Source organism: Cryptotermes secundus, unplaced genomic scaffold, assembly GCF_002891405.2.
Source record: "Cryptotermes secundus unplaced genomic scaffold, Csec_1.0 scaffold1013, whole genome shotgun sequence".
NCBI classification, from domain to species: domain Eukaryota; kingdom Metazoa; phylum Arthropoda; class Insecta; order Blattodea; family Kalotermitidae; genus Cryptotermes; species Cryptotermes secundus.
The window spans coordinates 286,852-300,874 of NW_019720727.1; the positions used below are offsets into that span (position 1 = coordinate 286,852).

Consider the following 14,023-nt stretch of genomic DNA (forward strand, 5'->3'; position numbering starts at 1 on the left):
CAACGTTTCGGAGACTGGATCTGTCTCCGAAACGTCGTGGTCTTTTGTCTTTTACATACCAGACGATGGGTGAAGTCCAAAATAAGCCAAAAGAAGTACAAACTTTGTTGTTGTTCATTATTCACTAATACTGGTCTTTTGAGCAACAGTTGATTTTCTTTCCAGGGTAACGTAGCCAAGGGCAGAGGCATATGAGAAACTACGTGCATTGTCTTTTCACTGATATTTTAGTTTGTGAGGCCATTGTTATTGTTTGTAGCTGCATTAAGAACGAGACGGATGACAAGATGATTGAAGGGGACCTGAAGCTCGTGTCAAGGTACAGGCTGCTTACTGCATCTGAGGCTGCTTCATTTGGTCCCATCCCAAACAGTGCCTCAGCATCAGATCACTATCCCCTGCTTGCAACGTTCTTCCACACGTTTTGAGTATCAATACCTTGACAGAGAATAGTGGCAAGGAATGTTTTATGATTCACCTGCAGAGTTTTAGTGATAAGATAGTGTTCAGTGGGTAACGTTATGAGTATTAAGATTGTTAGTTTAATAATTTTGGATATCCGATCTGTTTGTAAAAATAAATTATTATAGTTATTTACTTTATCTTGAAACCATTCTCGCAATTTAATATGTTGTTAAATATGAGGAAGTATGCAGCTGGATCATATGATCTCTCACCACTTAAGGAAGCTGCACCAACGGAAGGTAGATTCAGTGATACAGTAGGGTACCAGGTGCTCCTTGTTTTTATGACATGATGAGTTGCTGGAATTCCATGGACTCAGTGTTATACTATATTTGTCTGAATATAAGCAGTACATTTTCCCCTCACAATTGACATTTTTATAATTAGGGTGCAGCTTATAAGTGTTTCTTAAAGAAGAAACATTACTGGATTGTCTGCATATGGTGTTGGTGAAGAAGTGAAGGTGTTGAACTGTTCAGTGGTGGTAAGATGAGTGTTCAGGTGTTGAGCTGTACAGTTGTGTTAAGACATGTGTTCCTTGTAACTTCTTATAATGAGAGAAATGAGAAATAATGTTGAAAAAAAATTATAAGTGCATACATTTGATTCTTTCAGGACCATATAACTTTTGGGGTGTGTTGTTTTTTGAAAGTGACTTATATTCAGGCAAATACCTTATGTTTCAGTCTGTAGACTGGGAACCCTATTGTTCACAAATAGAAGCTAAAAATACTGTTTTGTTTCCCAGTATGCAATTGATTTGTTATGTTTCCTTATAGCAGCCGTATTTAACAGGTAACAGTTCCACACAAAAATTATTTAATATGACATAAGCTGCACATCCACGCTGCTATCAGAAATTGACTTGAGTTGGTGAATGTTGAGTTCCTGCCTGTTCAGTCATTTTCTTCTGTATCAGTCATGTTCGAGGAGGCTTCATAAAGCAGTTCATCATTGCCTTATACAAAGATCATAAATTGGAGACTGCCTGTATCCTCTTTTTCTTGAAATGTATTCCTCCCTTGTGGTTTTGTGTATGTCAGTAAGTGAGAAAATTGTACTCCTGGATAGTAAGCAGGAGCAAGCAAATACAATTATACATTTAAACACTTTCAGTTAAAGAAACTCTGATTCTGATTACAGGGTTAACAGCTGTAATTTGGTCAACACTATTTCATGTACTGACAGTTAATTATTGTAGGGTTCTGCTCAGTAGGTAAAGTTTGCAAACAGTACTTTCCATGATCATCATGTGTTGCATGGTACACAGACCTAAAGAGACCACAGGATGGTGTTGCACTTTAATTAGTAAGGCTGGTAGACTAAATGGGCACCACTGTGAGCACTGGTATTTCATGCTAATTAATATGCAGTTATCCAGAATTTGGTTTTGTCTGTTATCATTTAGTTTCAGGGTGACTGTACATAAATTATAGTGGAAATTATTTGAGGCTCAGCTCTCACATCCAATCAAAATGGAAACTTGTTGACCAGATTGCAGAACTTCTATAGGAGAATGCCACTAGAATGAAGTTATTTTTGTCAGATATGTATAGAATCACAGAGTAGGTTTAACCAGTATCCCTCAGATAAAACATCTGTGAGATCCAAGGTTCTGATGTGGTGACTGTGAACCATATTGACTTCTGGCATGTAGTGCTAATGTAGTTTGGTAGATATGTACCATAATTTCAGAGGAACTTTTAGTCTCCATCATAAAGTACAGTCTGCCACATGTTACATGGTGTGACATACGACAAGATGGGATTCTTCTAAACTATGCATGCCTTTATCCACAGGTAAAATTATGAAGAGCCCCTCTTCTTTGGCCACAGCTACTTAAACTATATATAAATATTTATACATAATCACATGTCATCAACAGGCACCAGAGACAGCTTCTTAGGTACATCGTGGAAGTTATGACATGATCTATACAAGAAATTTATAGACAGGGAGGAATAATATTTCATATGGTGAGAATAAGCAGTAACTGGTGATGAAAAGTTTTATGCGAGCTCCAGAAGCATTAATTAAAAGATTATATTGTTTAAAATGTTCAAATTGGTTGCTAGAAGTTTCTGGACCCTCTATTTTTGTGACAGGTTTTGTACCATCACTATTCTCATGTATTAGTTGAATTAGCTGATTTCAGTAGAGGCAGTCCTAGTCTTGTATGTCCATGAGTTATTGATGTTTTTTTATTTGCTGTCATCCCCCCCCCATGTGTATGTGTGTGTGTGTGTAATGGCGATCCTGGAAAATAAATTTCAGTTTAATTTTGGAAGAAACATTGCTAACCTCTCTTTCTGCCATATTAATAAAGAAGCTGTTATGTATTGTAGTGCCCATTTAATTTTATTTCACTTCTAAATACTGAAAGTCATTCATATAATTACTTCATAGCTAATCATTCTCCATATTTTTCATGCTACTAAACAGATTCTGTCAGTGAGGTTTGAAGTTCTTATGGCAGTGTCTGTGAAGATTCCTGTCTTCTTGGATGTGAAGTACTCATAGCCTAGAAATATTTACCAATGTTTTGGAGGAACTTGCTGCCTCCAGTTTCAGTGTAGAGGATTAAGATGGTAGCACCATGTTCATGTGAAATGGTAAATATGTACTGTAACTATCATATTCCAGAAAATTGTAATCTGCATATTCTTTAAACTTTTTTTTTATTACTAGTGGGGTGGGACTAAGTCCCTTGTACTGTGGTCACTTCTGGCCTATTGTACCAGCCCCAGATGATAGGTGAGGGTGTTTGTGGAGCAGTTGGTGGAATGAAGATTGGCAGGGGAAGCCGAAGTACTTGGAGAAAACCTGCCCCAGCGCCACTTTGTCCACCACAAATCCCACTTGACCAGACAGGATCATACCCGGGCCTCTGTGGTGGGAAGCCAGTGACTAACCACTTGAGCTATGGCACGGCCTTTCTTTAAACTTAGTTGTTGATAAATTCACTGTTAGAAAGTGAGTAATTGCTATCGGATTTTGATGATGCAATCATTCATGTAAAATGAAATTATAAATACGTAATTGGCTAAAGTGTGGGAAGGCAGACCATAGATGAAAGAAGACAGGAGGATCATTTGTAGCTTGTTCTTGAGTATGGGATGTGAAGTCCTGTTATTTACTAGACAGACAACATAACCATAATGTACCTACTGCTTGATGGTAAGCACTATGTCTCCTCTCCCTTTCCTTTCTTCATAGAAAGAATTCACTAACAGTTAGTAGTACATGATTACAGGTATTGTGACATGATGCCTGAAAGCCGGAATATGACCATCTGCTGGGTGGTGCTTTGCTGAGCACATTCCCCTGGCAACACAGAATAGATCATTGCTGGATAATGGTTTTTGGTGAACACGCATTACTAGGGCAACGGATACACAGATTACAACAAACAGTTCAAGTGTGTGTTCTGTCTGCAGTCTGCACTGGGTCCTAAAAGGGCACATAATTCATTCGCAGCCAGTCATACTCTTGGACTGAGTAGTAGAAAACAAGAGACTAGAGATCCAGATCCAGAAGACAAGAGACTAGAGATCCAGATCCAGAAGACAAGAGACTATAGAGATCCAGATCCAGAAAACAAGACACTAGAGATCCAGATCCAGAAAACAAGAGACTAGAGATCCAGATCCAGAAGACAAGAGACTAGAGATCCAGAAGACAAAGAGACTAGAGATCCAGATCCAGAAAACAAGAGACTAGAGATCCAGATCCAGAAGACTAGAGAGTAGGAACCAGTCTGAGAATCGGACAACAGTGAGAGAGTAAGCAGTTCAATTTGTGAGCTGTTATAATCAACTTCAATTGTAATAGAGATGTCAGATCCAGTCATAAAATCTAGAACCCACAGTTATTAGTCATACTACTCCTTATATGTGACAGTATGTTTGTTTTGAGGTTCTCACAGTGGGGACTATGAAGAGTATTATCTTCTGGAATATGGTTTCCTGTACTCCAATAGAAGTACAATATTTTGGAGGAATGTACTGCCCCTATCTTTGGGGTGAAAGAGTAAGACAAACAAGAAATCAGGACAAAAAAGGATGAAAGCTCCACTTCTTGCATTTCTCTGAAATATCTTTGGACCCCTACAGCACTACACAGCATAACATCACAAAAGATAGTATGTACTCTTCATGATATATGTTGTTCAGCAAAGCAATATGATACAAGTTAGAAATGTATTTTTACAATATCATTCAAATTAGTACAACAAATTTAAGAGTGTTTACTCATTTTTACATTAAATTACCATGTAGTTGTATAATGAATACAGATTATAGATCGTTTTACCCTTTCATTTATCGCTGACAGGCCAGCTCGTATCTTACACTGGAGCGCTGAAGGGAGTTATTTTGCTTACCCTGTAGCTCTCAGTACTACCCCATTTAGTTTCATTTGTCTCTTGTCACCAGAATTTGTGAATTGAGTGATAGCATTATCCATGCCTGCATTGATGTTAACTGCTCACCATACTAATGAAGCTCTTATCAGGTGTGATAAAGGCAGGAAGTCTGTGAAATTATTAGAGCAGGTGGTTTAAGCCTGTGGGAATTGAACTTAAGCATTGTATTTTGTTGAGGGTAATTCCTCCATTTAAGACATGTTTGACATTATGTGGTCTCCTGTACTAGTCTCAGCAGTGTGTCCATTTCTGGGGTGAGGGCAGACTCCTATACTGATGGTATAATGATGACTGCTAGGAGAGGTACCAACATGGTTGGAACCCGAAGTTCCTCACACTGACAAAAATGTACTTTTTGTCAAAAAGAATGAAAAGGCAAGTGGAAAAATCTGAACAGGATAATGCCAATCAGAGATCTTTGGCACAGAAATGTACAGGGGCACTTTTAAGTCAGAATAAACCATCATGTCAGATTTTCTTTCTGTTGTGAATTCCTGTCAGAGGATGTTCAATGTTAATTGTAGTTTTACTTGGATTTGAACACAAGGTGCTAGAGCATGAGTAAAAGACCATATGGGGAAGTATTCAGCAACTTGTTTGAACTCTGATCTGTAGGATGTTGGCACAGAGCAATGAAACTTTTAGTCCTAGGGCAAAGGATGTGTACAGCCTTGCCTCCATACTTCCTTTGCATTCTCATGGCAGGTGGCAACATTACCTATACAGTAACAAACAAACTCTGTGGCTGTAGTCCACAAGCGAACTCTACCGACCACGCAGCCGCTGCTTGTCAGCGAAGTTAGTGCCAACTTTTGCGGATAGAGAGTGTCATATGATAAGAGCAATGAATCCCCACGGCTGTTAATTTCGGTTTTCTAGACCAAAGGTGCTACTCTCCCATTCAAGTAGCTCCTCAGTTTTCCTTACAAGGCTGAGTGAACCCTGTTCCAGATCCACTGTTTCTCAGAAAATCTGGTAGCGCCGGGAATCGAACCTGGGACCTCTGGATCTGTAGCCAGGAACTCTTAGACCACAGACCTATACAGTAACATGTTAATTAAATGTGCTATGTATGTTCTGGTTTCAGAATTTTGAGTATGAAGGTTACCTGGTTATTTAGGGGCAAATCAGTGACTATATACAGTCTCTGGTTTCAGATCAGATGGATTTTGTGCAAATATTTTTCCAAATGCAGTCACCTTTGACAAAGTTGGAGCTGTATGATTGTGTGATGTGCCAACTCAGGACAAGAATGAGTGGCAAACTATTGGTAACATAGTCCCTACCAGGTAGTTAGGTTTGCTTCAGTCCCTGTCAACCAGCCATGATGCCCAGAATGTCTTGACTTTTAAGAACAAAAATTCTGTCATTTTTTATACCTTATATGCCATCTACCTGCAAAGCAATATAACTATGTGCATCTCAAAGACAAGGACAGATAGCCATTAGCACAATGTTCACCTGGAAATGCTGTGGGAAAACTGTTATAGACCAGAGTGTGTTAAAAATGGAATTATGTGGGTCTAGCTTGAGGAGACTGGAGGTGAACCACATATCTAGGATCTACAGAAATTCTGTTAACAGAGAAGTGCATCTTCAGGATACATAAAAGGCAGGAAACTACTTGACATTCTGAGCAACTATTAACATGTTGGATTTCATGTTCTGAGGGCAGTGACCATGGAGATTATGGCCTTGTGGGTTGCAATGTTATGTAGTTTGGAGAGAGGCCAAAATTTTGGAGAACATATCACCTCCATCTTCAACTCAGCTTTTGCCTTCTGCTGGTTTCTCACTCGGCATACTCTTTTACTCTGAATATGTTCCTCCAAAATGTAGGCTCTTTCTGAACTACATGGTATTACAGTTGCATTACATTCAACTGTTAACTTCTCAAGGAGGATTATGCCCCATGAGGAAAGTTGGTAATTCACCAGACCCCACTATAAATTGTGGATGTCATGTCACATCATCTTTATGATATACTTGAATGCAAAACAGTGATCTTCATCTAAAATATTGATTCCTGCCTTCACACTTACCAGACAATGAGAGGTCAGGATTGTCAGAAAGCATAAAAGATAATATCCTTGGGCTTAATTAAGCACCACGCCATTAAGATGTATGCGGGAGTGGCGGTATAGTTCCACCATTCTTAACCTCAGCACTACATGGAGGTGAGCAGTAGCTTCATGCTCTGCCACTTTACTCCCAGGGAAGCAGCCCACAGTACCATGGTATAAGTGACTGGATGTGCGGGAGTATAATAATACAAATTCCGTCAACAAAACTATAATTTATTACCTTATGTTCCAAAACCTGATTCAGGAGGAAATTAAGAGACTGAACTCGGGTAATGCTTGCTACCATTCAGTCCAGAACCTTTTGTCTTCTTGTATGCTGTCCAAAAACCTAGAAATTAGAATATACAAAACTATAATTTTGTCTGTGGTTCTTTATGGGTGTGAAACTTGGTCTCTGACATTAAGGGAGGAACATACACTGAGCGTGTTTGAGAACAGTGTGTTGAGAATATTTGGCCCAAAGAGAGATGAAGTGACAGGAGGTTGGAGAAAACTGCATAATGAGGAGCTTCATAACTTGTACTCTTCTCCAAGTATAATTAGAATGATGAGGTCAAGGAGGATGAGGTGGGCAGGGCATGTAGCACGAATGTGGAGAAGAGGAATGCATATAGGATATTGGTGGGAAAGAAACTTATGTTCCAGTCATGTACATTTTACTGTACATGAAAAATGCATACAAAATTTTAGTCAAGAAACCTGAAAGGATGAGATCATTTGAAAGTTCTCAGCATAGATGTGATTTTACTGTTAAAATATAGCTTAAAGGAACAGGATGCAGACTAATCTTGGCAGGAGGATCTTCCAAAAAAAAAGGCAGAAAATTTCTGGAGTAACTGAGACACTATTAGCTTCTCAAAGAGAACTAAGCACTATTTCAGTTATCTGGTGTGTTTCATAATGAAATTGCTAAACTTTAAAAAAAAAATAGGAACTTCACAACTCAGCAACTCATACTTAAGTTCATTTTTCAAGGAACACCAAGATCTTTGTGAGGAATAGAAATCAATATGGATATCTGCATGAAGCTGGAATAACATGACTAATTATGCATAAAATGCATCCTTGGCCCCAAGCTGGAAGCAACTCAAGTAACAGATTTACCACAGTCAATGGGAGCATCTGTGTTACACGTAGTTTAAAAAACAATGCAAACAAACAATAAAAGGGATTTGATTTATTTTTAAGATTGAAAAAAGTTACAGTCACATAAATGTTTAAACATTTTTAAATTACAATCAGACATAACCATGTCAATATGATCCCCACCAAATTTTAAACATGTTTAATGCAACAAAAAAAAAACTTAAAAATATAAATAAAATTTTTCATGAAATATTGCCACAATGCCCATTTAATAGTGTCATTAAATTAATGAACCAGCAAAAAGTTAACAATCCTAAGTAAGTACTTATGTATATGAAATTATAAATTAATTTTTTTGTAGGTGGGTCACCATCCAATATTGTACAGTTAAGTTGTAACATTTCTATAGATTTATATTATATGTGTATTATTTACATGCAAAAGAGTTTGGTGGAAATATAACAATTGATAACCAGGTTAGAGTAGCTTGGATTTTTTTCGTTACCCCTTGGCACCATTCAGAAAAGGGGGAACTACAAAGTGACAACTACTGTATATACACCATAAGTAAGATCACTGTAGCTGCACGGTTGCAGTTACGAGGTTCCATTTCAAATCATATATAAAATACAAAGAGAACATGAAGAGTGGGGATGTAGTATTGTGAGTGCAGAGACATTCTTCTACTGAAGTCAGCCTTAAGTTTTGGTAGACACTTGGCAGTTTCCCTTCCCACAAACACACAACTAACTCTACCATGCTTTCTGCATCTACACACAAAAGAACTGAACTTGATTACAGTTTGATCTGTCTTCCCCACATCCCGTCTGCAGTCACTTGAAGTTGTACCCCCAATTCCCTTTGTGAGTTACTAACCAGAATAATGTGTGTTGTCTTTTCTTGCAGATGAGCCAGGTGGGACAGTACACATCACACTTACTGTATATAATAAGAGAAAAACTTCCCTCAACCACACAAATTTAATGAATGACAACAATGAATAATGTATATTAGTGCAAAAAGTGTTTTGAGATGGAAGAGTAAATATTTAGGCTTACAACAACTCATGGACAATAATTTGAGAGTTAGAAAGCGAACACAATCACATGAACTTGCAAGGGCCTACAGAAATGTTTGTTCCCTGCATCCCATGGGACCATGCAGCTCTGTGAATAAGTTATGTTTATTAAAATTACAAATTATAAAATTGCTCCTGATCACAATTAGATATTTTAAGTTGGGGTTCTGGTCCAGGAACACTGAAAGCAAGAATTTTGAATTCTTAAGTTACAGTGTTTATTTCTAGTATACAGAATGTACTGTTCTCGGAAAAGGTTTCTTGTACATTATCTAGTATTTCAGTGATTGGCATTCTGAACTTTTGAAATATATTCCTCTTCAAGAAATGCATTAACACAACACACTGCCATAAAGGCAACAGTAGTTCTGTTTCTTTCTTATTTCTCTACAAAGTCTCCTGTTTAGTTTTGGTGCGATGTTTCACCATCTTTTTTGAGGCTGGTGAGATTTCACAAACAGAAGATTTTGGAAAACACTGCTCTGTGCAATTTTAAACATGCGAAGAATTTTAGTATAGTACATGGTAAAAATTTCTGCATGTCACAGACTGCACATACAGAACAAAAAACATTTCCAACAATATAGCAACACTGTTCCACATTTATGCTATTCAAAAAATGTGCTGGGGAGAAAGTTAAAACGGGAGTAACCTTCAGAAAAAAACTAACATCCAAAAGACAGGGTATTTTGAGATATAGCAGATGGTAACAGCAGCAGTTCATTCTTCGTAAGTCCAACTTGTGAATGAAATGAAATAAAATTACACGTCCACAACCATCTTTTTGTGTATGTCCGTATTTCCGACCACCTGGAACAAAAAGGTTGTAACAGTAAGTAACACGACAGATGGCAATAATGTGCTTTCCAAACAAAATTATTATACTACTGGTAAATGGAAGGCACACTTTGAGTGATGGTTTAACCCTTTGACTGCCACACACTGCTACATAAGTACCTGTCACAAATGTCAAGGTTGCTTGGACATAAATGCAACTGCACAGAAAACCGAACACTACTTACTCGAATTCCCTTCAAATGACAGCAGGTGCATACAACATGGACTGTTCTTTCCTTCTACCATTAGTATATCACCTGACACCATCACAAAATCAATATTTCAATACTTTACATGTCACCAGACAAGGCTGCCTTGAATTTTCCAGATCAAATTTTTGCATAATTTATTTCTTCTGCATTACCCATTTCATCATTATGTGATGAAAACTGACATATTCTAAGAGAGTAACACAAAATATTTTAAAAATGATTAAGAATATAAAATCATTTTCATGAATTTAGCCTATTCAAGCTCCAAAATACATTATAACTTGTGTCATGTTACTTATTTATAAAATGCAGCTACAAGAGTTTTAAAAACTGACATTCATATATAGTATTTCTGGAATATGCAAAGCTCTCATCCTTACTAAATATTTCAGCTGGCTTATATGACTCTTCTAATTCTTCCATAGAGAAATATATTTACTTTTGTGAAAACAAAATATAAACATATTTACTTACAGAACAGAATTCTTCAAAGTTAATTTTACCATCTTCGTCCCTGTCAGCAAACAGAATTGTTTTGTCTACAATTTGCTGGAGCTGTGTGTCCTTCAAGTTGTTACCAACCATCATTTTCAAAACCTGTTGACAGACAAGTGACTTTTATTCTGATGCAATCTTTCTACAAACTCCAAAATGCAGCATCTTCACTTATCCAGCTGGCTAAGACACCCCTCTGTTATGGTACCTGAAGGTTCATCTTAAACACCCACCACTACACTCTATTCTGAGCCAATTCAATCATATCCAATTTTATAAGACCTGTTTACATACTGTCCTCCCACATGCATTCAAATGGCTTCTGCCCTTTAGACATTAAAACCAAAACTTTGTATGCATGGCTAGTGTTATATGACCTGCCAGTCTCATCCTTCTTAAGGGCCAATACTGGGGCAGTGTACTCTCACTATTTGTCATACATGAGGGATCAGTCCTCTCATGGCTGACACTCCTCTAAAGTGGAACATACAAGGGAGAACTATAACATCAGCTGTTTATTTTTCAGTTCTGGAACTTCTGGCGGGCATCTGCAACCACACTGAATAAGCAGTCGTGGATAGCTGACAAGGAATGGTCTTCCATCTCAGAAGTTGGAGTGGGGGCTGACAACTCCACACAGTAAATGAATCAGCACATTCACAAAATATTATACAGGGCTTCAGACTCTTGAAGTATTCATTGGAACTACCTAAGCAATGGAAACTAAGCAGTGAGATTTGAACGGAATATAAGGTGTCTCTATAGGAAAATCACTGACTGGAAAATACAGTATGCACCAAAATATGCAGTACTGAAACTCGCACATCTCGAACGTGCATGTGCGTTTGTTGACGGGGCATAGCTCCAGCCGCACGCGTTCCCAGTAGTGAAAAGGAAGTTGTGCTGTGCAGTTGTTGGAAATGGGTCTCTTGACGGAGGAAAAAGTATTCGTAGTTGAGTATTATTTCCGCTCATATGGAAGTGGTCACCAGATAACTCGCTTCCTTGGTTTTGAGCAGCCACATGTTATAATACAGAAACTGCTACATAGTAGACATGTGACGATATGGTGTGCCATCTCAGCACACGGTATATTAGGCCCCTATTTCATTGAGGTTGAGGAAGGAAATGTCCTTACTGTCACCCGAGAATGCTACAGGGACATGGTGATCGGACCATTTCTTCAGGATCTGAAAAGGTTCTGTCATGCAAGGGGCCTTCACATGAATAGACAGTGGTATCAACAGGACGTCTTTTGATTTCAGTACTGTATATTTTGGCACATACCATATTTGAATGCAAGAGGGAAAAGAAAACTGTAAAATGAGAAGTTTCATTAATTTGTACTCCTTGCCAGATATTACATGGGGGAGACAAGGAATGCACATAGGATATTGGTGGGAAAGCCAGAAGGAAAGAGACCACTGCGAAGACCAAGGCGTAGGTGGGTGATCAATATTAAAATGGATCCTAGAGAGAGAGAGAGAGAGAGAGGATGGGATAGATTGGATTCTTCTGGCTCAGGACAGGGACCAGTCAATGGCTCTTGTGAACACAGTAATGAACCTTTGGGATCCATAAAATGCTGGGAATTTAACTGAGAAAAAGTTGGCTTCTCATGGACTCAGTTCCAAAAAGCTGGTTTGTTTATTTGCAACATACCTTGATGCAGGTAACAGGGAATTCTTAACAACCAAATTTTACCTTCCACAACTCCATTATGGTCCAGTTAGCTTGCTGATACTGAAGCAAGGGTAATAAAGTTATTGACACAAAAATACATGTGGCCAGAATACCTGAAATAATTCTCCATTTGAAATATAGCCATCATTATCCATATCATAGATCCTAAAAGCAAATCTCAACTTTGATTCTTTGTCACCCTTAACACTGAACTGTGACACACCCTGGATGAACTCTGTAAATATACAAAGAAAATAAATTATAAATGGAACATTTTTAAATACATTAATCTTCTTTAACCTTCAAGACAATTTACTGACTCTCATGACACACTGAGGGAGCCGGGATAGTGTAGTCAGTATAGTGACTGGCTATGGGCTGGACGACTGAGGAGTCAGAGTTCGAGTCCTGGTGGGGTCAAGAATTTTCTCCACGTCGTCCAGATTGGCTTTGGGGCTCACCCAACCTCCTATCCAATGGGTACGGGGGGCTCTTTCCCTGGGGGCAAAGTGGCTGTGACATGAAGCTGACCACTCACCTCCAGGTAGTGCTGAGGTCAAGCAAATGTGGATCTATACATGCACTTCCCCATACACCTTCATGGTGTAGTGTTTAATTAGTAAAGTACAGAGTCAACTTTACCTTTTCTTTTTTACCATGGCATACTGATCGTAGTGTATGAATCCAAACCAAAATCTTACAATGTTCCAGAACTTTATCATAACATTAACCATTAAGCACAGTCTAGGTTACAGTATTACAAAGTCATGACACTTTACCACATGAATAAGTTTGCAAATTAAATATGCCACAACTTTCCCCTTCTAATTCTCACTTGATTATAACTGATTACCCTTTACAGTACATATGGCAACTATAACATATAAACATATTGGATTAGCCACAAATGTTAGTACACATTAAAAAAGACTTATAACCTCTTTCAAGTCTAAAACCGACATCCAGTGCAAACTAAAATTAAGTATATTACAGACATGTTTTTGTTGTACTGCTGTGTTCAGCTGTTTCATCTGTACTGGACTAAGGAGCAAAGAAATTCCTGAGTTACGAATTACCTTTAAAATCCACCTCTCCATTTCCATCAGCATCAAATATATCAATGACACGTTGAACAAGAGGATTTTGTTGCAATTCTGGGAGTGACATAAATTCATCAATACTCAAAGAGCCGGAGTTATCGAGGTCAAGCTTTCGAAAGCGTTTTCCCAACCTGCGAATTTCGTCTGCATCAACTGTAAAACAAAGTATTATGAAAACTGTGATTTTATAAAATGAAACTGTTAAAGAAGGTACCAGTGGCGATACTACTTACAATTGGAGCACAGCTCCATTGGCAGAGAACTTTCATTACCCTGTGAACAAAGTTCAAAATTAGCGTATTTACAAACCTCCCAAAAAGTCAATATAACCTAAACTACACATCATTAAATTTAACACAACATGGAAACACTTGATACATTTTTTATAGGCTACCCCAACTTTTATGTTACAATTTACAATTCTGTCATAGTTACAATTAATACGAACCATCTTTTTTTACAGTTATCTCTGTTTCTTAAATACTTTAGTATCAAAAATATTTAGCAGGTGCAGATACTAATCATCAGGTTCATAGATTTTGAACAATTTAGATTGCAAC

General features: G+C 37.9%; 2 protein-coding genes across 7 annotated transcripts in view; one reads left to right on the forward strand and one right to left on the reverse strand.

The window, feature by feature from the left end:
• The window catches only part of LOC111872678 (protein angel homolog 2), a 30,343-nt gene extending 27,534 nt beyond the window's left edge, over positions 1-2,809 (forward strand). For 5 of the 6 annotated variants that reach the window (XM_023866801.2, XM_023866792.2, XM_023866827.2 and 2 more), the window contains exon 10: positions 260-2,809. In XM_023866801.2, coding sequence (XP_023722569.1) covers positions 260-428 — 169 coding nt within the window. In that variant the 3' untranslated portion in view covers positions 429-2,809. Of the gene's footprint in view, positions 1-165 lie in introns of all 6 variants that reach the window. The other variant, XM_023866817.2, reaches the window with a different exon arrangement.
• Positions 2,810-8,129: 5,320 nt separating this feature from the next.
• LOC111872721 (calcineurin subunit B type 2) lies at positions 8,130-14,022 on the reverse strand. The gene is made up of 6 exons (XM_023866878.2): positions 13,912-14,022; positions 13,697-13,736; positions 13,440-13,616; positions 12,477-12,598; positions 10,660-10,782; positions 8,130-9,946 (listed from the first exon to the last, which is right to left on the reverse strand). The coding sequence occupies exons 1-6, from the start codon at positions 13,912-13,914 to the stop codon at positions 9,899-9,901; spliced, it is 513 nt and encodes a 170-aa protein (XP_023722646.1). The 5' UTR covers positions 13,915-14,022; the 3' UTR covers positions 8,130-9,898.
• Between the last annotated feature and the right edge of the window lies 1 nt (position 14,023).

Bases quoted from the DNA above. Each gene is read 5' to 3' on its own strand.
- LOC111872721 (XM_023866878.2), bottom strand. The intron at 12,599-13,439 runs GTAATTCGTAAC...GTATATTTACAG, and splicing joins TGGAGAGGTGGATTTTAAAG to AGTTCATCCAGGGTGTGTCA. The intron at 10,783-12,476 runs GTATTCTGGCCA...GTCTGTCAACAG, and splicing joins CAAATGGAGAATTATTTCAG to GTTTTGAAAATGATGGTTGG.